The following is a 27,894-nucleotide window of genomic DNA, read 5'->3' on the forward strand; positions in this document are numbered from 1 at the left end:
AATGAGTTACTGCCTTATTCGTTGCGCATGTCGAGTCTTAATCATTAATTAACTTGCGGTTATTATATTTTCATCAATAAAAACACCACAAACGTCATATAGTGAATTCATAGTAAAAGAAATCCTTACAAAAAGTCAGCTATTTTTATGTACTCGTGAAATCAATAAACATTCCATTTAACGTATAGCTACATATAGACATGTTAGTGGAATGACTTTTGATAATTACGTTATAAATAATAACGGAAGAAAAGGAAGTTGAAAGGTTTCAGACAATATTTTTGAAAATAAATCTACTAAATTATAATTCACAAATTCAAATATTTTATTATGCCGTGCCATCTGTCGGAGGGGCCAAAGTTAAAAGTGGTGTAAATCTTGTATGTATATAATCATGTTCAACGCTAGATGCCGTGAGTAAACCCAATACTAAATAGATTAATATTTTTTTAACTCTCTAAATATTCAACAAGTAACAACCAATATAGATTAGGCATAAATAATAGTATTAACAAAAAAATAACATTGTGAACAAACATTTGTATAACAGTTCCTAAGTGGCTAACTATAAGTAAATAAATGCATAATAAAAGGCAAAAATTGAATTGAATTAACTATACAATAAATTACAATTATTTTGTTGTGAAAACGAAGACGGCAGTTGAATAAAATAAAAAAAAACTGTATTAGTTATAAAAAACCAAAAATTAAAATAATCGTTATTTTCTTTTTATACTTAGTGTGAACCTACCGGGTCGTTGGATGTACAACTAGCTGAACTACCCGGACAAAAAATTGTAACCAACCTAACCAGCGTTGTCTGTGAGATTCACTTGTGACTAAGCAAATAGACTTTTGCGGTAGATCGTGGACTCCGAGTGGTTTGTACGTAAATGTACAATTTAACTCAAAAGTATCAAATGTATACCAAGTTTGTCGTTTTTATTTAATTCAACCTACGGCGAATTAATACAATCAATTAATGCAAAATCCCAACCTAACCTAACCGTACTAAAATCCGATGAATACAAAAAAAACCCAAACGTTCACGTATGTATAGATAAGGAAGAAAAAAATACAGAAACAATCCAAAAAATTGGTCCCCTAAACCCATGGATCAAACTTGAGACATTCTGTACTAAACTACATAGAAGTGACACTGCGCCAACATGCTTATCGCATTAATTTTAATAATAATAATTAAAACCAATAGCAACCATTTATAAACAAAAAATAATTCCATTGTAAATCTTAAAACCCCTGTATGAGCACCGCACCGGGTTGTACCTTTAATTTATCTTTTTTTAAGTAGACTATCTTCTCAAAGATCTAATTTATATATTTGTACCAAATTTCATCGCAATCGCACGAATGGTTTAGGAATGCATAAGGACACACACACTGAAAGATAGACAAACATTAATTTGTATATGTACCTACCTAGCTGACACGGCATTGCTGTTCTATTGATTTGTTTTCGCGATAATGCGAGTAGTATATTATTATTAGGTAAGCAATCTACCTGTGGTCAAATAATTATTGTTATTAAAACCAATAGCAACCATTAACAAACAAACAAAAAAAAAAAAATAATAATAATAATAATAATCATCTTAAAATCCCTGTTTAAGAACTTCCCTGGGTTTTACCTCATTATTTACATATTTTATATTGTAAGATTAACACTGTTATATTTAATCTCATGATGCAAAATGTATATATTACTGTTGTAAGTATTTTTTAGAAAGCCGATATACTTAATAGTAGTGGCTTAAAAAAAATCACCGATTCCATATTATATTAATTATTATCTACTGTTATGTGATGCCTGTATTAAAATTATTTATATTTGTCGTATATTTTTCAGCATAGAAATTAGTTGTGAATTTTCGATAATAGGATTGAGAATGCTATGTACTAGATGCCAAAACTCATTAGTCTATCATATTATGTCCTCGGTTTCAAATGTAAATACTACATGTAGTAATATGTTAAAATGTGTGAAATAGTTAATAAATTGTTTACTAATTTCAACTTCAATCATATTATCGTTTTAATATAGCTTTGTATTAATTTTGAAGTCGAAGGAAGTTTTATTAAATGGTACCTATTGTTGATTCCACTAATTTAAGTACTCCTGTTCCTTTATGATTGTCAACAAATCTATTTCTACTGTAGTTGTGTTAGACGTAACTCCTTGAAACTTAGTTGAAAGTTGAATATCATAATCTATTATAGAAAGAAAATTTTATTTTTGTATAATTTCAATCCATAATATTGTTATAGCATTGTAATATTATTTAAGTTGTTCCGCGATAAATAAATAATTTAGTTGCACTAATGGAAATTGAATTGGAAATATTTAAATATATGACTATTGTAAAAAGTGAGAGGAAAAAATGTATATGTTAGGTATATATTCATAAACATAAAATATATAAAGAAATAATTTAGAGACTGTGCAAAAATGACATTATTGTATGGAATATCTAAAAACTGAATTATGTAATAGCATAATGAAATCGTAATTTTAAATATCATTCGCATAAAACATTTCAAGTAGTTAATTCGTTTTTTATATTATTTTTTTCACAGTACTTACTATTTATAGTATATGAGTATCCAGATCTGCTTACATTACAAAAGTATTTATACGGTATTATATATTAACATAATATTTACTTGAAAAAATTTAAAAAATTCTAATTTTTGATATATTCATCTATCAGTTAATGCAATACGTTCTCTAAACGTTTTGATTTGGCTCATATATGTATTTTTTGACTCTTAAACGTCTACTAAATATGTATTAGATATCAGAGATTTTCTTTATTATTATGTAAGCTACATTATATTGAAATGATAATTTTTATTTATTTTTAAATGTTTTGACGGGAACTTTCTTACTTGGTAGAAATGTAATTTAATATTTATTTTGTTATGACATTTTATTTTTAAAAATTGCTCTTCTAAAAATGTCAGCTATCTGTTTTTTATACAATTTCCTTTATCAAATTCTATACAAATATCTGATTGTACATTAGTTTCTACGATATCGAAAAAATGAAATGTGACAATATCCAAAAAGGATTGAATTACAATTTTAATTAACTGCGTTATTTCCTAATTTTGTTTTTTTCTTCTACCTCGTGGACTTTTAATTTAAAAAGAACGCTTTTGATAAAATATATGCATAGAGAGAAAATAGAGAATAGACTTTGGTGTAATATGTATGGTATGCGATTGCCCCTGACGGAGTTTCATGCTGGTTATCAATGTCTATGTTATCGATATCAGTGTTTGGATTTTCATCATCCACGATTAGAGTTTCATAACGATTCGGTGTGACACAAATAGTTTCATTTTCTTGGCAATGGTGGATGATGGTTAAGGAGCGTTTACCTTCATTTGGTTTTTTCTTATTGTTATTTTTATTGACGATTTTATTGTTGACAATCGTAATTGGGCAAACTTTGAGAAGGGTTCGTGTCAAAGCATATTATCTGGTTGGAGTCCAATAGTTGTTACGCGGGCAGTGCCCAGGTTTAGTTATAGAGTAAGCAAGCGCGTGTATATTGTAAGTTTAAATTTAATATAAATAGATAAATTAAACAAATTAAATTATTACTTGTGGTTGAAGTGACCTCAGTCTGAGAGCTGATGATGATGATGTGCAAACACGTTTGAGAACTCAGTGAGATAGAATTTACCATAAGAAAATGAAAAAACACGAAATAATTCGAAGACGGCGGAGCGTACGTGTGTATTACAAGTCTCGCTAGCACGGCTTACGGCAAAGAACTGTTTATCGACATAAATTAAAAAAACTAATAAAAATCGAAAACCAATAAATAGCACAACATACGAGTCAAAATATTTTGAAAATATTATGGTGTATGTTAAAACGCTAATATAAACATTCAGTTAAAATTGTATATTATATATACGCTCATTTTTTTTTTAGAGTTACACCAAAAACCATTAGCATTATTTCGAGATCTTATCATGTAGGTATACAGAATGAACACATAATTCTTAAAATCAATACATAGTGTATACATATTATAACAGAGTTATATTCTATAGTTATATATTATCATAGGTACTACAGATACTCGCACGCCTCTTGTTGCCTGTTACGGGATTCACTGGTAATTTTAAACGATATAACTTTTTGAATACTATGGCAAGCGTCACTCTTAAAAATATAATAATTATAAAAGCGGTACGTGCGATATGACGTGTTAAATGGTGCACCATCATTACAAATATAATTCGAATCACAGAGTCCAACTCAATACATTACGTTTTCTGTGGGTTGTTTTTATTTTTCTCATCTGCAGGTTTTCATAGTATCGTGAGTGCATTGAAAATAATATAATACAATTATTGTGTGTAACAAGAACTCACGATCGTCATCAAAATACTACTAACAAACGCCCGTAATGCATTTCCAAATTCTTTATGTCACGGTCCCGCGAGTACCGTTTTCAATAAAATATAATAATTTAGAATAGCTATCGTCGGGGACCATTAAAAGAATCAAACAATTCTAGTTAAAAGACTACGAATCATTGTGTGTAGTATTGTATCCATTTTCAACTTGAAAATTTACCGGATAAAATTGATTGTATTGCGTGGAAATACACTTACTACACAATTAAATAAGAAGCATTTAATTCAATAGAAAATATAAAACGGTCGTAATTTTCATTTTCCATATTATACATATTTATGTATATCGATGGCCGCGGACAATTCTAGTACATTATTAAACCATAAGATATAGATATATGCATTTTTGCATATGACACCTATGACCTAAGAGATGTAAATAATGTATTATATGATTATTATGATGTATCATTAAAAATTGTGAGCTATCAATAATGTACAAATAATAATAATTGTTCCAGTAAATGTTGGTGTTACCAATTTTTCCAATAATATTATTTCTTGTTTAGATTTTTGCCGTAACCTTGGTTAAATTCTCCTTTTAGTACTGATAAAAGACACCTACTCATAATAGTCACCTAATATTGATAACATACACCTGATACCAATAATAGCTATAATAATATTTGTTAACAATTACTAGTTACCTACTTACACAAGTCGGTACCTATAATTAGAAAAATTATTAATATTACCAAATGTTTATGAATTAAAAATTTAATTTAGATAATATTCAAAACAAAAATAAACAATATCCTTTCAATAGATTGTTATCCTTAGAATTTAAAGTAAAACGACTTGATATTTTCGTTCAAATTATGACAGAATAGGTACGTTAATATTTTTAGAAATATCATTTGATTCACAATTTGAGTAAAAAAATATAGGTTCTCATTTGAAAAACCAAAGTTCGTATCGCAACAGGATACAAGTTAAATGTTGTGAATAATCTAAGTAGTTAATCGAAAATATCGTTCTTAACTCCACGTAAAAATTCTAAAAATAAAAATTTGATTATATGCATAATTTAAACATAATGATGGTGTGAGCATACTTAAAAAAAATCGCCATGTAATTAGAGGCAAAGTGTATGTTTAAGGTTTATAGGTATTATAAAAACAAAAAAAAAAAAAAATGTTGACAAAAAACAATTGAGACTATGTCAACTGAAGTCAAATGGAAAGGAACGATAGATCATTTTCAATAGATAGTTGGCTAATATATTATTATTTATTGATTGGGTTTTATGTAAATAACACATAATAATATGTTCTTGACCAATCGGCACCACATTTTTCATGCACAATAATAATATGATTTGGGATCTCGAACGGGTTGTATTACAATTGAAGCCATGGATAACAGCTTCTAAATATATATAAAGCACAAAATGTATGGAAACTTGTAAAATCATTTTAAAGAAGATTTAGATACCTAAATACCTTATAGGTTTACAAAGTTATTTTAGAGTGACTCTCTCGCTATTAATAATATTACAATTATAACTGCATTTAATTTGTTTATTTCTGCTTATAATTGGCTCACAAAAGAAAAAAAGTAACTTATAATCTACTTGAGTATTACGAATTATTGTTGCCTATTAACTAACTGTAGAATGGTTAGAATAGGTTCGTGGTATAAATAGACAATGGCATACAATTAATCTAAATATTTAGAAAAATTCAATGTGTATATAAAATAAATTATTACACATTTAAGTTCAAATCCCTTTGAAAAATATTTTTGAATTACAATAAAATATCTAAAATCGTTATTATTTGTTGAAATATCTAATTCTGTCTGAATTTTAACATAAATTGTCTAGAAAAAATTCTTTTCATATATTTTTTAGATTAGATTTTGTCAGTATTACGAGGATCTTTGTATTAAGTTTTCAAGACTTAGGTAACAAATTTAACATTTAATACATGTTTAAGTAAGTACAACATAATTTGCAAACTGTCGTGATTTCACCAAATGTTTTCAAAATTTTAAGTTCAAATGCTTACACAAAAAAAATCGTGCCTATATATTATTTATATTATTAAAGAGCTATAACTAAAATATATGAGAAACCTTGTGTTTAATTTTCAAGCTTGTTGACCGATCGAAAAATATTTTATCAATAATTATAGAAGAGAAACAAATCAAAAATGTCAAAAAATTTTCCACCTGGAAAGATTACACCAAAAATAAAAGAAAACAATGTGCCTAACTCACGACTTTGACTTCTCCACTCAATCCTTAAGTCCAAACTTAACTTCAAAAACAAAATGCTCTAATAGCTCTTTTTGGTCATAAGGCATCCAAATCTGAGGCCAAGCACCTATTTGAAGCATTTCAGGCGATTAGTTTTTCGGCTAATAAATTATTACTAGATACTTGTGGTTTGTCTCTTACCTAAATACTCAACAACCTGTAATCTCTATACTAGCCCACCAATATTACAATATAGATTTCACGACGAACTAGGGGCGTATTTACGGGGGCGGATATGTGTACAAATCCGCCCCCATGGCTCTTTAAATACATAATGTCTATTATTATATTATAATATTATTACATCGTAATCTGTAAACTAAAATTCTTGTCATCCACCCCCTACAAAAAATATTAAATACACCACTGCGACGAACTAACTAATTATAAAAATCCTCTTATGTCCCTAAGTATATCCTCTATAACTATTTCAGGAAATCCCATTAGAAGGCTAAAATTACCTACGAGACGCCTTAACAGTTAACAAATATAATATTGTAACTGTTACAAACCATTACTCAAAAAAATGAAAAATATAATATATCTCAAAGATGCTACTGATAGGTTTCCTCCTCTCTTATGTTTTTATGTTTATTTGTTTCTGTTCATTATAATTCATAATATAAATGACCTATTTAGCTATTATTACTATAGATTGTAATTATTAATTGAAAAAAAAACAGTTTTTTTTATAAAAATGAATATTCTCCGCGATTTCCTTGATCTTGGAGATAATTACATCATAATATCATATCGATGTTAAAATTGTTATTAATATTATATTATTTTATGTACATTCATTACCTATAGAAAAATAATGTCTCATATTATAATAATATAACAAGGTAGGTATTCAAAATATACTATACCTAATATAATTTATTGTTACAGAAAAAATATAATTAATAATAATAACAATTATCTAGGTAGTATATTGTTTGTAAATTATTGTATTAAGTATAACGTTATATTTATTTAAGTTTTATTTTAATTATAAATGTATAAGATAAAATCATATCCACTATCGTGTTGAAAATAATGTTGTGATTTATTAATTAAATATTCTAATACTAATGAATACGTTTTTCAAAACCAACTTAAATTTTGAATTGAATAAGTAAACGTTACTCCTTGTGCAATAATTTTGAATTTAATTATTGATGCAATGCCACTTGAATATCAATTGAGGAAAACATTTATAGAAAAAAAAAATAAAAATAAATAGAATATGTTTATTATTTATAAAATCTTTGTGTACCTACTTTATTATTTACATGGAAAAATAAAATATTTATATTTTCGCATATTTTCAAAATATTACTAATAACGTTACCTAAATTGTTTGGGATAACTTAATTGAATAATCAGACTTTATTTCGTTGTTACTTTTACCTTAAATATTTTTATTTATATCTTTTTTTACGGACGGAACTTTATATTAATATTTTATCTCAGTAAAACGTTTGTCAGCGGAAAAACATGTGAAAACCCGATATGATGTTGTAAGCCCTGTAACTTTATTTAGTGTTGTAAATTTAGCTTATCAAATAAAATACATATTCTCACTAATCATAATGATCATGTTTCACGAGATTTGTCAAATTAAAAATTATGTGATTTTATTGAGGAAAAAACTCTAGGAGTCGAAGTGGCATTACGAAGCAGATGTATCAAAATCAGTATGTACCTAAGCAGTATGCTTTTAAACAATTGAATTTCAAGTATATTTTTTCTGATATAAAACAAGATGAAGAGGAACGCTTAAATTAATTTAATTATCTAATTTTGATGATAATGTATTAGGTATAGGTACCAGTGCTGAGTACCTATTTACCGATTTTTAACGTAATCATTTATTGGAATTATGTAATAAATAAATAAATAATTATTAACTTGTCTTTCATCCGTGTTTTCCATACGTATACATTATACATGTTTAATTAAGTTCACTGTATTGATTATTCTGAATAGAAAAGATTTCAAACATATTATGACGTAGTACGCGGGTATAAATGAACGTCATAATATGGCTCATCAAAAACTCTTAGTCCGCCTTCACTTCCATTCCAGTTGACTAACAAAGTACCGTTATCCGTGTTTCTACATAAGTGTTAACCAGTTTTATAGTATGTTTATTGTTTAAAAAAATCACCTTAAGGACCTATTGATTTTAATACAAATCATTAACGTTTGATACACACCTATACATATTGTGTGCAATCCATTTTATTGCGCACTCGATAACAACATTTTACAACCATTGAAACCGCATGTTATTAATAACTTCTAACAATTTCCATAATTTATTTGATGGATAAAAAAAGAATTATACGTAGAATGGATCTATCGAGGGAATAATATAAATAAATGTAATTTATTCAGAAGTCAGAGTACCTATTAATGTTGTATAAAACAGTATATCGATCAGGCGTTTGATGAGATCCAATTTGTACATAATTATCATTGTCCATTGTTGATTAATACGTTTATATGTTAATATTGTAATTTCAGTATGAAATATAATTTTAAAAAAAATGTAATTTTATCATTTTTATTTTTCAGACGGACAATCATTGTCTATTATTTAACACTAAAAGGCTTGTTATCGGTTTACCATAGTCTTTATGACTATTTTTATATAATCTAAACATTGTAAAAATAAGTAGCTACCTATAAAACTATGCATGGTGTAGTAAAGAATTTAAGGGGGGGGGGGTGGGTCAGAGGGACCCGGCCTTCCCATTGGCTTAGCTTCTAGGTTAATAAATTGGGCCCTTTTAAATATTTGTGTCGTAAAACTTGGAAAAGACAATGCCCCCCCTCCAAACAAAATCCTTCCCCCGCTGCTGGCATGATGCATTAGCTTTATGATAGTATGACAGATTGACGATTGTTATCAATAAAATATATTAAACGCAGCTACAAACACAATTTATAATGATTGTCCGAGCTTCTATTGCATCTGCAGTACCGACACAAATACTGATAGTAAGTAAGAAACAGTTTTCAGTATGAATGTTCTAATTAGTTCTTCAGAACGTGAAGTATTCACTAAAAGACTAAAGTATAATTTAAGTTACTAGTATTACAACACTGCACATTCGAAACTATGATCGGTATAGAAGTAACTGAAAATAATTAGGTCATTTACAAGACTTCTAATTATTTTATACGATTTTACACGTTTTTCTTATAAGCAACAATTTATTATAGTATTTTAATTAACAAAATACTTTAGAAATTCCAATTTTTTTAAATGTCCATAACAATATAGTTATAGTACATACTAACACATAATACCACAGATTAAAATAATACTATCGACTGTACAGTGTGCAATAATAAATTATATTATAATATTATAATAGAACAGTAGAGCTTAAGTTTTATATAGATTTCTGATATTAAACTAAGTTATAATTTGTATTTCAAACCACTTTAAAGTTAAAAGTTGTAACTTATAACAGAAAGTAAAACGAATTTAAATGTTAATATCCAGAATATCAACATTTAGAATAAAAAATACATGATTGGAGTTAATCCCAGAATTTAAAAAGAAATATTTTTCTCCTAAACTTGATTATAATTTTATTTTATCATAATATTATTATATTTGAGAGAAAAAGAACTCCAAAAGCTAAATTGGTAATCAAAAATTGTAAATTTGTAAATTAAAAGATACAATGAGTTTAGGTTTAAATACTAACACTTTTTGATATCAGTGGACACATGATTTTGTCATGAAGGGGGTATATATATCATATGGCTGATTTTTTAACATGCACTATTTAATTATTTAAAGTATAATGTTTGGTTAACAGATCTTAAATATTGAAAAAAGGTCATAGGGGATTTATTCCTCTAATCATTCCAATATCCCATGTAACCACCACTGTCATTGTACACTGTCTTTAATATTTATAAATATTATTATAATTTTGATAAATTTACCGTGATTTTCGTGAACATTGCCAAACTTAAACATTAATAAAATAATATACACTAACGAAGTGAAAGTGATGGAGGTATTCGATTTTAGATTAATACATTTTATACATTTACGATGTGCAAATTAAATTAACCAAAATACATAAGTTAATTACTAACAATAAATACATATGTAATATAAATATTTAATATTTTCATTGAAATTCTTGATACTGAAATCTCTATAATTATAAATAAAATCATTTGCTATAATAGTTAAATAGTATAAAATATAAAATTAGAGGATAAATTACAATTAAGGCAATGGCTTTGTATTACCTAAATAGAATACAATCAATTTATAAGGTCTCTGGTTTAAAATAATAATTAAAGGTAGGTATATAACTATACAAGTATAATATAATATGATATTTACATAACTATAATGGTATAAAGTAGGTATGTCACTATTATTATTTTATTGTAGGTAGTATATAACTGTTTTTTAACTGTCTTAGATGTTAATTTAAGTAGATAGTATTAAACTCTACGTGCTCGTCATTGTTGGTAATATATTATTTCATTATTTTACATTAATCATATAATTAAGTGTGAGCACTGTGAGCAACCAATGAAAAACCGAGTAAAACTGCATACTCAAACACTGATAAAATGTTTGTGACGGTTAAATATCTCGAAAATACAAAAAGCACAAAATCCTGCATGTGTAACATAATCCATAGCGTGTTGCAAACAATTAAGGCTTTTCGCCACTTTCTTACTTTGCGAACAATGGAACACGAAACATGTGTATCTGAAATGTGTGCACCTAAATCCTAAGATTAGAATAAAAGGCCAGAGGGAAGTGTAAATTTAATCAGATTTCATTCTTTCAGTTGAAATAAATTCAACCAACAAATTGGTTATAATTATTGTCGGGACCACGTTCATAATTAAACAATATTATTATTGATAATAAATGTAATTATAGATTATGAAAATAACAACGATTTCGACAAACTGTTAAAAATTAAAAGTGTAAAAAAATAAAGACATTTAAAATCACAAATAATAATATTGTAAGGTTGGAGGAGAGCACTGATACCATACTTATCATCTTGATACAGGATTATGGGATAATATTGAAGACATTTTAAAAAGTGCTGTTCTAAACAAGATCTACTGATTATCGTTTTTTATAATGGTAATTTAGTGTATTTTAAATAATCATGCAGCACTATCCGACACAGCAATTCCAGAGGGAATGATGATCTCGATTTCTGTTTCCTTTTCAGATTTTTCATGATCATCATTGGAAAGTTTTTTTTTAATGCATTATTGCGTTTTACTTTTTAAATTGTACATCAATATATCCGGTTCTTATATACACATTGCACCGAAGTTGAGTTTTTTGGTCACTATTTTTATAAAAATTTAAACAATATAAATACGTAGGTATCTTATAAATTAAGTTAGAATGCTTAGCTTTTGTTACCGCTGGTTTATAAACTAGAATTTTATAAATGACAAATTAACCAATGGTTAACTCTTTGTTCAGTCCATAATGGAATCTCTTTATTTTGGAATTATAAATGGGATATTATATTAGCGTTTTTATTATATAGGAAATATCACAATATAGATAACCTACTCTAAACATACCTACTTACATTATGGTTATTTCAATTGGTCAGAGAACTGTTGTACTTATCTCCGTTAAATTGAGTTGTCTGAAGAATTTTGCAGTATCAACACACTTCGAAAGTCGTCAACAGATCTGCATCACTGTTATTAGTGAACGTAGGTACACTAGAATGTCGGACTACACTTTAATAGTTACCTATTAAACATCAACCAGAGAGTTGCACACTTTCACGAATACGAAATTTGACTATTAAATTTAATTGGAACAGTTCATTGGAAGTGATATACAATAACAATAAATCGTACGTGGTGTTGAAGCTTGAGATTACAACTGTACAAGACACTTTATTGTCCATTTTTTGTTAATTATTGAATTTTTGCTAAACGACTATTAATATTGATATAATAATAATATGTATGTATAATAATTATGTATAAAATGCATAATATTGCGATTATGTAAACGAATAACGATACTCATCATTTGTTGACTAATTAAATTATTTACTAGTAGATCTTTTTTAATTTTTGTGGGTCTATGTTTTAGTTCTTATTACAACTTACTTCTGTTAAATTCTATGATTTCTGATTATATTTTTTCTTACAGACTCTTAAATATGTAATTTTATTTATTTCGTTTATTTTTACTCTTGGTCAAAAGGGTATTGATGTGTAAATAAAGTGATTTTTTATGACAGATACACATTGAAGTTGGTATAGTTTATAATGGATTTATAGCTTACAACCACCAATGTAATTTATACGTATAAAATGTTTGTAATATTTGTTGTGTATAGATACAACTCGTAATCGTGTACATTTAAATTATATTAAATCGTTGGTCTCTTGCTTCCGAAGATTGATGTTTAATTCAACGTAGAATCCTGAAAAGCGAAATATTAAAAAAATATTTTTAAAAAAACTAGAAATGTAAGACATTCGTTTTCCGACGATCCGTGTCAAATATATTCAAAATATACTATATGATTTAGTATAGCATTCTAAGGTTTTCGAATGGCATTAAAAATGCAATTTTCCCAAACAGTAATGGATAGGTAGATATTGACGTTATGTAAGGTATTAGGTAAACGATGATAAACCATAAACGGTGTGTAACAGAAATAATGAAATTCTAACCAGCTGTACACTGGAAACAATTTTTGATCTACCATGGTTTTGAAAAATATCACCATTTGAACTCCTCGTACTAGATGCATAACTTACTATCTCTAATTTTTAAAACCCATGTACATTTTAACTGTAATGAATCGTATATTTTCATAAAAAAATATTTGTAAAATTTATTTTCATTTACCCAAAAAAAAAATCTGTTCTTTCCATATCCTAGAACACAGGCTAATACATGTCAAACCCTCAATGTTCAACATAATATGAATCTACGTGTTACTTTATTACGCTTCCTGGCATGTGCACATATTACATTATACACTCATATATAAATTTACAACCGCCGTATGGTGACCAACTTATCGGTTTTTGTAGGAATAAATATATTTATATATTATAAGATATGCTCATAAAATATAAGTAGGTATGAAACATAAAACATGCCTGTTGGTCGTAAACTATCTAATTATCTTTAATAATATTAAAGATAGGTACTATATGGATAGCTATACATACTGCAGTTATGGTAATTATGTATTTATTTTAATTTTAAATCAATTATTTTGTAGAGCGACTAGTTATGATTAGCGATCAATACAAAGAATTTCTCAAGGATATGAAGTAAACAGGTTTTTTATTATTTGATTTCAGTCGGCATTAAGTAACATTGATAAGTTTTGGAATGCGTTTTATGTATTTATTTCATCGCCAAATCAATTATTAGGTAATTTTACTCAATAAATTTATTAAAATATAGAGAATCTACAACATTACCTCTCAGTTAATATAATTAAAATGTATATCGTGTTTTTTTTTTAATTTGATTAGTTATCACATATGATGGCAATAGTACCTAAGTAACACTCTAGTAGGAATAGGAATTTTCAAGTCTCAATTTTGTTTTAAATTATAAATAATAGATATTATTGTATATATAGGTGTTACGATTAATCCAAACAAAACAATATTTTATTTTTTAAGCTGATAATATAAAATAGAAGACAATAATATTTAGTATATAAGGCATTATCTTCAGAACCAAAAGCATAACAATAAATGAATATTTACAATATTAAAACATATGAAAATAATATCAATAGGTAGTTACTAAAAGGATGAAAAAAATTCTTACAAATGTAATAATAATGTACATAAAAACTATCTAACGGTATTTATTAGCAAATTTTTAATATTAAAGTAGACGTGCAATATCATTTAAACACACATACAAAAATTATTTAGTTTATTTTGAAGTGCCACTATAATGGGTGACTTCTTTGATTACGCCAATCACGATTGTTAAAATAAAATTATAAATAAAATATTTTCACTGTGCATTATATGTGCAAATAGTTAATGTCATAATTTAATAAAAAAAGTATACAGTATAAACGCGAACAAGTGAAATAGGTTCAGGTGGATTACTGGAATAAGCGTCTTTATATTTTTAAGCGAAATTGCATTTCAATAATAATTTTAGATGAGCTATGGCTTACCCAAAAAATGGCCAACATTTAGCTTGCTTATATTTAGTCGCAGTTTTTAGTGGTAATTTTAATTTTAGTTCGAAATTTCGTGATTATTCCAATAAGAAAAAAAATACGTTTTTAAGTAGGTACAATCCATGTTTGATTTCCATTCTATTTAAGTATACAGGTTTATTGTATTTTCCTGAAATAAATACATTATTAATTGTAAGCTTAAAGCTAATCAGAACCTAAAATATTAACTCTCACATTTGATTTTAGTAAAGCTACGAGTATACTGTAATGAGTTGGTATTACAGTAAAATTTTTTTTAACATTATGGATTTACTTTTTATAAGAATATTACTCAAACTAAATTTTAATATAACTATATGAAATGCAAAAAAACTTCCGGGGGCTTAACTAAAAACAAAAAATGTATGTTTACATGAGTGGTTTAAAGCGAAATGTATATTAACAAAGCTACGTAATATGTTATTACTAATGACTAGAAAAATGTTCATGATATCTACTAAATTATTTAAAATGAGTCCGAGTACTCCGTAAAAATATACAGTGATTTGTATAGGTAATAAAACAAATAGATAACGAAATTACAAAGATTAATGGGTTTAAAACTTTAAAATAATTGTGCATAGATCGGTTGAATATATAGAATGTATATATATTTATATTTATAACTATATAAGTGCTTACAAATATATAGATTTATTTTTCACACAAAAATGAATAAAATTTAGATATATACAGTGAAACCTACCCAAACAGACAACTCCCAAGAGCTCACGTTTTCTTAGTAACAATATTCCAGCAACCGAGAGTGTGCGGTATTTAGAGGTTTCACTGTGTATATTAATATAATTGTATGTATAACTCGTGTATTAATATAGGCATAAAAGCATAACGCTGATGATACCTAATTATATACGTAAGTACTACATATTATGCTGTAAACTTCTCTATCCACTAAGATGGATAAAATATAACCTTATATTATTATTACTATTAAGTATAACTATAATAATCTGAGTACAGTAATTTACATAGAAATTCATAAAAATGTTTGAGTATATTATAAGAAAAATTACAATATTGTTATAATGTAATGTAGGTAAAAGACAAAAAATTAGACACAAAAATATAAATAACAAAGTCAATACGTGGGAAAATAACTCTCATCCGACAGACTTATGTGGTGGCTGCTTGGGGAGCTGCAGCATTGTTGTGGTCTCCACCGAGCGAAAGTGCTTGCACAATTCTCGGATCCGCCTTGCTTCCCTCCCGGAACTCTTCCAGTGTAAGTTTGTCATCGTGATTCTTATCCATTTGATCGAATATTTTATCTACTCGTTTTTGTGGGGTATTTTCATCTTCGGCTTGGGGTTGTTGACCCTGTAAACGACAAATAAATTAGTCAACATGTTTTATACATTGGTACTCCGCAGAATAATGCGACATCTTCAACTTTCGAAAAAGATACTATCGTGTCGTACGTAGGTACGATATACTTATTATAATATGCGTTAGACTAACAAAGCCATTACGTGACTTTTACCGATAACGGGACCCTCTATACACTGTGTTGTTGTATTTCATTATATCGCTCGCTCTCGTCAGCCTGGTAAAAATATTGTTGTAAAATAAAATACTTCTAAATAGTAGTTTGTTTAAATTTACATTATTGCCAGACGAGTCATTCGATATTCGGGTTTCACGCGGATAAACAAGTTTGGTTTGACTCTATTTTCTATAGCTATTACGCTACACATGATAATATACTTTAAGATAATAATATACCTAGTCTTGATAATAATATGTACTATAAGTAAATGCACCCTCAATACTCGAGTACGGTCCAGACACCCTTTAAAGTTTAGTAATAGTTGTGTGGTGGAACCTCTGCCTTCGAAGTTATATTATAGACGAGTAGACGATATGCCTATAACTTTTAGGTTATGCATACCTAGTTAAAACATAAAAATACAAACTTCTCACCAGGAAAATGACTATTCACCAATTTGTCAAGACCAATTTATGTGCAGTCTAGGTAAATGCAAAAATAGTTCATAACACAATTTTTTGTTCAACTGTACCTATAGTCAGGAATTTAATAAACGTAAGTACTAGATGTTCGTGATGAAACGTACGTAAACACTCTCACTCCAAATTATTCTAGTTATAATATTGACCAGTTACCAAAAAAAAAATAAAAAAAAATAATAACCAAGCGCCTATAAATCAAGTATCAAGATCAACCCATATTTCCAAAATAAGAACATGTTTAATTTGCTGAGAATATTTAGGGTTGTTATCCTTGGTATTTGACATTTACAGAACTCCTCGGATTATATATTGATGGATTTCCGCTTACTTCTGGATTATCATGTGGTTAATTCCTGTATTTACTATATGGATGTTACATAGTATAATATATTATTGTAATATACTAAAAAATAATTATGTTTAAAACAAAATTAACAAAATGTCAATTTATGTTGAAAAACAGGTCCATTTAAATGTTGTTTAAATTTTTTTTAAAATGTTTTTTATATAATAATTGGACCCTCTGAGCATGCCCGAACTCGTATAAAAAAAACATGGTTCTGAATTAATTTAGTTTACCTACTAGTTTGCTATAAACTTGTTTCAATCAAGAATGATTAAAGTGATTTTCTTTAGAATATAATACACAAGCAGTTGACAGACTGTACAACAAACAAGTACAAGTTATCGATTTTTTTATTGAAAAACATATATTATCTTTACTCGGGAATGGTTCAAAAGAAAACAATTAATTCTATTTTTATTATTATAAGCTCAATTTGTAAAATGTATATAAAAGTACCTATCATATTAGTATCAGATTAAAAGTTTCATATTTTTAACTGACGATTATAGTTGTTAACTCAAAGTTTAAAAGGAATTCAATACGTACGAGCATTCTATATGGATTTGAGTTAACCAAGACTATAAGTAATATGGTCATTTAAAAGGATTTTGTTATTGTTGTTGCAATATCAAGCATGTAGAGCGTTCGAGTAGCCATAGTCATATTAAATCATATAATAATCGTAATGAATGGTAGTGCTGTACATTAAAACAAATAAGTACACAAGACAAAGGCAAGCTATACTTATATCTGTACACAAATTATTGACTTACATATATTATTTAGCGTTGAACAATATCGTTGTGAAAAAGGTCCGAAGCATCGAGTAAAAATACCATACACTTAATCCCCTTATAAATTGTGATTTATTTTAACGTTAAAAGTCACGTGGTCGGTTGTGGGGTTTTGACAGTCGAGGCGCCGACTTATTAATTAAAAGTGAAATTTTCCAATTAATTTTTATTTTCGTCGTTTTTTAATATTATTGCGTTCTGGTATGTTAATATAACGTTTGTGAACTTCGATGAAATAAAATTGTATTTTACCCACTAACTGCTATTAATAATATTGAATATTGGTCGGCAACGATAATGACGGTATTCTGTTTGCATATGAATTTGGAATATCAGGAACAGTGTTAGCCGACAACCACTTTTGTTAAATACCACACAAACGCAGAAGGCTATCCGTTAGCTTAGCCACTATAATATTATATCGAACGTAAAGAAACTGCAGTGCGTTTACAATTAAAATCAAACTTCATGAAAAATGTCCGGACAGTTTAAAAATTAAATCTAGAGGGTAACTTCAAGTGGGCATATGTACCAGTTCTATTGATTCATCGATTTTCTATGAAGTTGGAAAAATACATGATAAGAGTGAAACGGAATATTAACTAGGTATACGTATTGGTGATAATAATTAAGTAGGTACATTATCTTGCTGGATATTGTAATTTGTAAGCAGAAAGATAAATTAAATCACGTATCGGAACTGACGTAGATTTCTTAAACGTATCTTTGAAAAAATATATCAAATCTGTAATACAGGTAAATAGATAATATTATAATCATATTATAGCATAGTTTATGATATTATAAATAATAATAATATATTATTATATGATTTAGCAGTGGACATGTTCATATATCGTATGTTAGTATATTACATGTTAAGTACGCTGTATACAGTGTACGCGTTGCCATAAATTATACGTTTGCAGATTTATATTAGTCTCTGAATCCTACTTCACATCCGTATGTTCATCTTTTTTTTAATTTTAATGAACTCGCACGTTATATAACTGGTATACAGACATACAGTAGAGTAATAAAAAATGCAAATAAATTTACACATGGCGCATAATATTGGATTTTTCTGTTTTGAGGCAATGCTTTGGCTAAGCAACGGCGAACAGAGTTGACTGTCAATAACCCTAAGCAAGGATAACGTCGAATGATCTCAGAAACATCTATAATGAAAATATTAAGATTGCAGCTCTAAACTTTTTTATTCGAAGGCCTTATAAAAAAATTAAAAGCTCTCAGTGGGCCAACATTTAAAATGATATATTATGTTAACCCATATAATTTTTGATTGTAAAATTTATATTAAATTATGATACAGATGTTAATACCTGACACATGTGCATGATACGTGACATAAGACTCATGATGAAGAGTGCATGCAATGGCGATTTGAGATATTGTATACATATTTTTAGATTATTATCATCGTCCTTCAGAGGGCCAGTTAAACCTTGTTTGCGGGCCGTATACAGTATGAAGCTATAGGTACGTGTAATATCAATATTTAGCGTTAACAGCAACTTTGTGAATAACTGACATGTTTCGGGTAAGTTTAAATGAAGTTTCAGTACTGTGTGCAATTTGTAAATGTTGATTCAAAGTTTTGATTAAAAATAAATGGATGCTTTCATTTAAATTTTTCTGTTACTTTTTACTTAGTCTTCGCTCACCAAACTATTAATCTATAAAGCTATAATCAAACTGATCTGGACGTATGGACATCAATTATGAGGTGTGGCAAAAAAATCGGACATTAATATAACTCAAACTTTCCAAAATATATCACTCCGGCGACTATCCAATGTTCTACCCTGTATCTCTAAGTTAACTCAAATAATGCAATCAATTAAGGAGGAAGCACATACCTCCCACACACGTTCACATAAATGACTCCATACTCATCCTAACCCTCTCATAAAAGATCTTTCCATCCTTACACTTCCAAGAAATCCTAACTGCAGGTTAAAAAAAAGTAGTACCGCGATCTAACGCCTCTATATATAAATGTATAATAATTATTAAAATTCAATCAACTAGCCAAAAGTCCCTAATGGGTGGCTACTTTAATTATATATTTCATGGTATATAATATTCTTCTAAAAGTCTTATCATATAAACTTATTGTGATAATTTGTATAGATTGTTTATGTCAAATAAAAATATTTTTTAAAAAAAACTGTTTTACTTTAACTGTTATTTTATTGTTTATCATAGACGTTTTATCGAGAGTTGTATTTTTGTCTGACAATTCAAAAATAAGACGTTTGAATAAAAATTTACATAATTATTATGATTAGATGATTACTCCAAAGTTCTTTAAATAAACAAAACAAACAAAGTGAAACTGCGGCCTTTTAAAAAAACAAAAACACTATCCTACAAGTAATACAACATCGTTAGAGATACTTCAATAACTGCTAACATTATGGCTAAAATTTGATTTCTCTAGCAAGATTTTTTAAATTGGATGTCATCGAAATAAGGAGTTGTATTTAGGGAGCGTGCAAAGTACATTCAAAAATAATATCTTCGTAAGCATATAAATTGTAAGATATTGCCAGTTTTATAACTGTAATCATACTGTCTGGAGATTTTATTTTAACATTTTAGTACGTCCAAAATTGTATAGATTTATATGACTGGTTATTTGTATTATTTGTATCCCTTCCACTAATATTATCACATGTTATATATGTTTGAATACATTTATGAGTTTAACTAAAATAAAAAAAAAATATGGAAGTTATATTAAATTATTATCTTATTCCTTGAATTATATTTCGAGTACCTACCGAATACCCATCTATTGATTCCAACATTTTTATTTGTATTTATTAACTAAAAATCCAAAATAATGTTCTAGATAAAGTTGCAGATACACATTTTTGCTGTATAAAGAATATCAAACCATTCATTAATAACAGCAAATATAATTCAAAACACTATATCAACTGCAAGTATTGCTGTAGGCAACTGACAGTAGTAAGGTCATACAAACGTAATAAAATATTTGATATACGTATTATTTAAATTTGTCCAGTTTTTTTTTTTTTAATGTTTATGTTGAAAATGGTACATGTTACCATGGCTATTAAAATATTTTATTAATGCATATGATAAACTATATAATATGGTAAATTCCAAATTTTTTTTTTCATAGTTAAGCTTAATAATCCTGTATTCCTGTAGCTATTATTCGTATTTGAAATTGTATTAGGTATATCACTCATCAACGAGGATGGGGAAGTAAATCAGTTTTATCGTTTAATTAAGTATTATATAATTTTCTTGATAAAAAAAAAAAAACTATTTCTTTCTACTTTTCACATAAAAATTGAGTTTTATAGAACATTTGATTAGAATAATAACATTAAATATCCTAAGTAGGTAAAGTTGTGCAATGACAAAACGAAATGCAAAGTGAAATTTCTGGGAGAACTACCATCAGCCTTTGAAGTAAAATCTGGCCTAAGGCAAGGAGATGCTTTATCCTCAACTCTATTCAATTTAGGTCTCGAAAAGGTGATTCAAGAAATAAATCATAGTCATCAAGTTGAGGTGGTAAATAAAGAAATAATATTGGCGTACGCAGATGATATTGTCATTTTAGGAAACAAAAGACAAGATATCACCCAGACAATGTCCAACCTTGTGACGGCCAGTAAAAGAATGGGACTTTGTATTAACGAAGAAAAAACAAAATTTATGGTACTTTCCAGGAGAAGAGAAGATCAGTCTAATTTACAAGTAGATAATTTCACATTTGAAAGTGTAGAAAGTTTTAAGTATCTAGGTGTGAACATAAACAATAAAAATGACATGCATCAGGAAATAGTTGAACGGTTAGCAAGTGGAAACCGATGCTACCATAGCATCCAAAAGTTATTGAAATCTAAATTGTGGTCGAGAAGGTCGAAAACACTGCTCTATATTAGTTATCTGAGACCAATAGTTACTTACACGTGTGAGACTTGGTCTACGACGAAAGGTGATACCAAAAAACTGGCAATATTTGAAAGAAAGGTTTTGAGAAAAATTTTTGACCCGGTGTACAATCTCGATCTAGGAACATTCGAAAGGCGGAAAAACGAAAATCTGTACCAATTGTATGGAAAACCAACAATATTAACGTTTGGAGAGCTGAAGATGATATACTAAAAAAGGTCATAACCACAACGATACAGAAAAAACGACCACTGGGTAGACCGCGAACGAGATGGAAGGATGCTGTGAAGAGGGACATTTAATTGGTGGATGCGAATGCGTCTGTTGAATTAGTACTCAACAGAGAAAGGTGGAGAGACTTACTTGTGGCAGCTCAGGCCCTTCAAGGACCATTAAGCTGAAGAAAGAAGAAGAAGAAGAAGAAGTAGGTACTAACCTAGAACTTGATTCAAAGATTAAGTTAAACTTTTATAAAAAGTGATTGGTCAAAATATTGATTTTTATTAATTAATAAATTATAATCATTATTATTATTAATATATTTGATTCAATTATCTGTTAACTATTTATAGATTATGTCAATAAACAATTGTAAGATTGGTTAATATAATAACTACTATTTACTTTATTTACTTTATTTACTACTTAATTATCTTAATAATTACTATAGTGCGTTTCATTGTAACTGCGACTCGACGCGAACACGCCTTGTGGTGTTTTTTCATTAGGGTTTCTAAAACTAGCGCGTTAAGTTGCGCGGCAAATTTAAAATTGATGACGAATATTTCACACATTTTTTCGATCCTAGTTTGAAAACCCCTGGTTTGAGACAAAACCACCACGAAGTGGGTTAGCGTCGAGTCGCAGTTATAATGAAATGCACTACAGTATCATCCATTTATTATACATAGTATGTATTATTCACTTATGATTTCTCATCTGTTATTGTAGTTTATTTTATAGTGAATACGACAACCTCTAAATCCGCTTCCCACCTCCCAATTGTAGGTTTGAATAATAATGTGACTTCAAAATATTGTAAGATTTAAAAAAAAATTGTTAAAAGGTAAACTTAAGTGGTGTTTGGGGGTGAAGTCATTCACAGGTTTTTTTGGCACAACAATTATCACCCCCCCCCCCCCCCCAAAAAAAAAAAAATAAAATAAAAAATAAGTAAACAATTGAATTGCGATGATGTAGCCCAAAAATAAATAATGATACAGTCATACAGATGAGCTATAATATTATTACTCGCATTGCCCAAAATAAATAGTGCTTCTATATGGACGTGTAACTGAAACACCTGCTAACAAATGAAATAATTTTTATTACTTTATTTTTATATATAATTGATTGACACTTGCGCTACAAGTATAATATAAAAAATTTTATTTTTATATTTTAATTTTTTCAAGTCGTAAAAACATTAAATTCAAAAAGTATTAATTTTTATTAAATATTAAATAAGAATTTTTCAATAGGTTCTTGTTATGTGAAAGTTATTACTTTTTAAATTAAAGAGTCTTACTTCAAAAAATGTTGACATTTTAAAAAACCATATGAAAAAACAATTTGACTAAGACAAATGTTTTTACGATCAAAAGTTTTCTAAAAACCAGTTTTACAAATTTTGTGATTATGAATTTTTCAAAAAAAAAAAATAAAACTTTATATTATACATAATAGCTCAAAAGAAAATGATTTATAATATATAAAAATTAAAATTGAAAAATATTGATTAGAATAAAGGTTATTTAATTTGTTAAGACGTTAGGTCTTCCTGGTACATCCTTTAGAGACTTTTGTATAAACCCCGTTTGCCGGTTCACTTGAAATTAAATACATTTTTGTTTATTTTCATTTGATGTTCAATTCAACTCTAACATCTTAATTATCAAATGAAAAAATACTATATACTATATAAATCGTGTGTTACAAAAACGTTAAGTAATATTATGGTAATTAATCAATCCTTTTAATATGATTGCGTTATATTATATAATATTATACAATATTTTTTTATAATTTTATTTTTGTAATTATTGTTTGATGTAATTTCTAATGTATTCATATATTCAAACGCGTGATTCTAAAAATTTAACAGTTTTTCTTGTTTCCGGTCATCAGTATATTTCTATGTCTTTATATATATATAAGTTCGTCAAGATGTTGCTTATTCATCATATCGAACCTGTTTAAATTTGACACGGGTCACGTTAAATCATAACTCTTGATACAGTTATACATCGTCTTACAAGTCACGTATAAGATCGTTTAGTCCACGTCATGTCAAGTGTCACAATATTTGGTTAAACCCCGAGGATTAAGTTTGAATAGTCATAGAGTATACATTATACCGAATCTTGAACATTGAAACTAACATTTGATTTATAGGTGGATTTCGTTTGTTAGATTATCTAATGTTTTTTAAACGTCTTTATTCTGTATTAATGTGTGTTATTATTAATTAGAAAAAAACCAAATGTGCTAAAATGTTTAAATGTCAAAAATAAATAATTAATAAGTTTTTGTCTTGAAAGTAAAAAAAAAATATGAAGTATATTTGTGACAGTAACATACAATTATCATACTATTTCCATTACTCGTATGTTAAGACAGATACTGTTCATTTAGTTAAATACTGGCACTGTGTATTGCCGAGAAACAATCAAATTATATATTATAGTACATTTAATTAATTTATATTTATAAATATATATTAATTATGTTAATTTATATTTTTATATTATATTATTATATCATGTGCATTAGGGCTTGTGTGTTATTATAATTTATAATATTATAACTTCACATATTGTAAATTATATTATATGATAATACGTTATAAAGATTTTTAGGAATTAATAATTGAGTAATTGTGCACAGTAATTAGATTTGTTATATTAACTTATATTCCTTGATATTAATATGAAAAAAAGAAACTTTTTTTTAAACAATCAACTTTTAAATTAATTTTTTTTTTAACAAACGTTTTTTACGTATGTATTGTGTGGATAAAATATAAGTATAACACTATAATATTATTTTACTACCTATATTAAACTTGTATGTTTACTACTATGTTCTACTGCTGTTACACAAACCATGGATTCTACAATAGTTATATAATAAAGACCTTGTGAATATGTCTACCTTTAAGTTCCTACTGACTATACCTACTTACTTTCCTATCTATGTCCTACAAACTATACATAAAAATATGTTGTTTTATTGCAAAACGATACAGTTGATCAATTGTTATCCAAGCTTATTAAATAATTTTTATTATAATAATTTTACAAGAATTATTAATATTTATTGTTTATAGTGATTAAAGCAGAATTATTAAATTTTGATAACGAATTAAAAAAATGTGTACATAAAAAATAATCAAAACTTTCTTTAATAGCAAACGAACCCTGCAATGTAGGTAATATTGTGAAGGTGTATTTTTTTAACAATGGTGGGATCCGTCAGATAAAAATAATTTAATATACAATTATAAACTAGTTTCCTTGGAATTGGAATTGCGACCAGAAAAAAATTACGGTTTTGTTTTTATTCAACCATAAGATAATATTTTATGCCATCTTACCGACGTCACATAATGAATTATAATAATATACGTTACAACATAATATTTTAATAATCATTATTAATAAAATTATAGTTAAGTAACTATAATAGTATATTAGTATAATACATACCTATATATAAATTATATTTATAATATATTCCTACCTTTTTGTTTTAACTAAATATTATGATATCATAATCATTGTTAGCAGGTTAAATCACGATAAACTGTTGTCATGTGATAATGATTATTCACGCCATACAATTATATAAAAATATATTTAACTTAAGTTAAAATAATTAATAGTGATTTACAGGCGACTATATAATATAATGCAGACATACGACTGTTCAGAGTTTCAGACGTTACAATGTCATACCTATATAATTTTCTAACAAAATAGTAAAAAAGATTTGAGATATTGTTAAAAAGTTTTTGAAAATCACATAACCTAAACGTGTTTTTAAAAATTTGTTTGATAATATTATTATTTATTATTTTATTTGTAATAAATACAAACTTATGTACTTAATACTTGTAGTGTAAAAAGTATTTTACTATTGTTGAATATCTAGTTAACTATAATCCGTATTGTAACATTTTGAATTGTGAATAGTCTGTTTTACTATTTGTTGACTGTTGAACATCTATTAGATGTTCCATAATATAAGGTATCCATGCACTTTGTCAAAAAGTCTATTGTCAAGTCTATAGTTCATAAAAAATACTAATTTTTAGCTTGTTTCAACATTTTACGTTAGTATTCACATTCAATAGAAATAATAATAATAATTTAAAACTGTTGACTAATTTTCCAATTTTTGATAGGTACATCGTCGTAGTCATGTTATTTTGAGTGCTTAGAGATTATAGGTACATATTTATTATCCATACTCGTATAAATATCTATCTTATGTATATGTGTGTTTATAGTATTATTTAATTTTATTTAAAAATGTTCCATACATTCACATTGATTGAATAAAATAAATATATGCTTTTGTTTGATGATTGTCTATATGTTACAATTATTTTGCAAAAAAATGATGTTTGGCAGTACCTACATTCAGTTTCAAAAAAATCGGTTCCGATCTTGAAAAGTTTTTGTGAAAAACATTGGTGTATGTGAGAAGGGGGTGGGTTGTAATAGTAACAATAAATTGTGAACACGAAAACACTGTTTATTCAGCCCAAGTGTAAAAAGAACAAATTCTGCAGTATCTAAATGAAACGGCTGTCGTAAATTCTATAGTTAAAATTTTATTTTTAATGCATATTTCATAAAATATACCTAATATTACATAGCGGCAGTATACTAATTTAACATAGTTACCTAGTTCAACAACTATTCTTTAGCTCACAAGACTATAAAATATTATATACAATAGATTTGTCTTTTTGAATTTATCGGGTGATTGGATCAATAGATCCGATAATCGTAGAGGTGGGTGGCTTGATTCTCTCCTAAAATTATTTATCCATACCAGAGAAATTAAAAATTAAACATTTAATTTGCAATGTTTTTCAGCATTAAATTGTATTTTTACTGTTTTTGAGATCATTTAAATTCACCACCCACTGATGATTTCCGTGCCATAGATTAGGTATTTTTCATTGATGCACCTACATTTATTTATGCACCACTGATAAAACAGTATCTACTTATTGTTATGCTGCAATATATAATATATCCAATTTAAATTTATAATGAATTTTACTACCTTATAACTAAATATGTGCTGAAATACAGGCTAATGAGCATATTTAAAATTAATTAAATGCCTTTAACGTGTGATTTATGAATATGAAATGAAATACAACAAATGGTACTGTATATTTTTCAATATAATAAAATTGTTCACAATTTAATATTATAATTTTAAGTTTTTAAAACACAATGCATATTAATATGCAATATTTGTACAATAGGTAGTCAGTTAGAAAAAAATATAGAAGTTAATTTTTAGGTGAACTTAATTGAACTGTAACTTAGGTGGATTAATTGTATTTGGTTTGTTTCTAACAAAAGGTACTTAAAAAACAATGTCACTTCAAATGGAATATGATATAAGTAAGGATATTATATCTTCTATGTTTGTAGGTATATTATCTACGATAAATTACACTCTGAAAAAGAATACTTACCTAGTATGTATATACAAAAACTCAAGATAAGAGAAGATCATGTTCTGGTGGAGGCAAGGTCAATGTCCAACTTTATAAAAGCATAAAAAAAATGAACACTACGTAAAAAAATTGTTTGAATGTGTGTAT

General features: G+C 27.2%; 2 protein-coding genes across 4 annotated transcripts in view; both read right to left on the reverse strand.

Moving 5' to 3' along the window:
- The window catches only part of LOC100169535 (lachesin), a 215,572-nt gene extending 211,791 nt beyond the window's left edge, over positions 1-3,781 (reverse strand). Inside the window, exon 1 of one of the 2 annotated variants that reach the window (XM_029487011.1) lies at positions 3,629-3,781. In XM_029487011.1, coding sequence (XP_029342871.1) covers positions 3,629-3,713 — 85 coding nt within the window. In that variant the 5' untranslated portion in view covers positions 3,714-3,781. The remainder of the gene's footprint in view (positions 1-3,628) is intronic. The other variant, XM_029487012.1, reaches the window with a different exon arrangement.
- A 10,579-nt stretch (positions 3,782-14,360) lies between these two features.
- Positions 14,361-27,894, reverse strand: part of LOC100575640 (frequenin-1) — a 201,270-nt gene continuing 187,736 nt past the window's right edge. For both annotated transcript variants that reach the window (XR_003839008.1, XM_029487013.1), the window contains one exon: positions 14,361-16,292. Coding sequence is in view for 1 of the 2 variants with exons in the window: in XM_029487013.1 (XP_029342873.1) it covers positions 16,089-16,292 (204 nt within the window). In the remaining variant the exon portion in view is untranslated. The remainder of the gene's footprint in view (positions 16,293-27,894) is intronic.

This window comes from Acyrthosiphon pisum, chromosome A1 (assembly GCF_005508785.2).
Source record: "Acyrthosiphon pisum isolate AL4f chromosome A1, pea_aphid_22Mar2018_4r6ur, whole genome shotgun sequence".
NCBI classification, from domain to species: Eukaryota; Metazoa; Arthropoda; class Insecta; order Hemiptera; family Aphididae; genus Acyrthosiphon; species Acyrthosiphon pisum.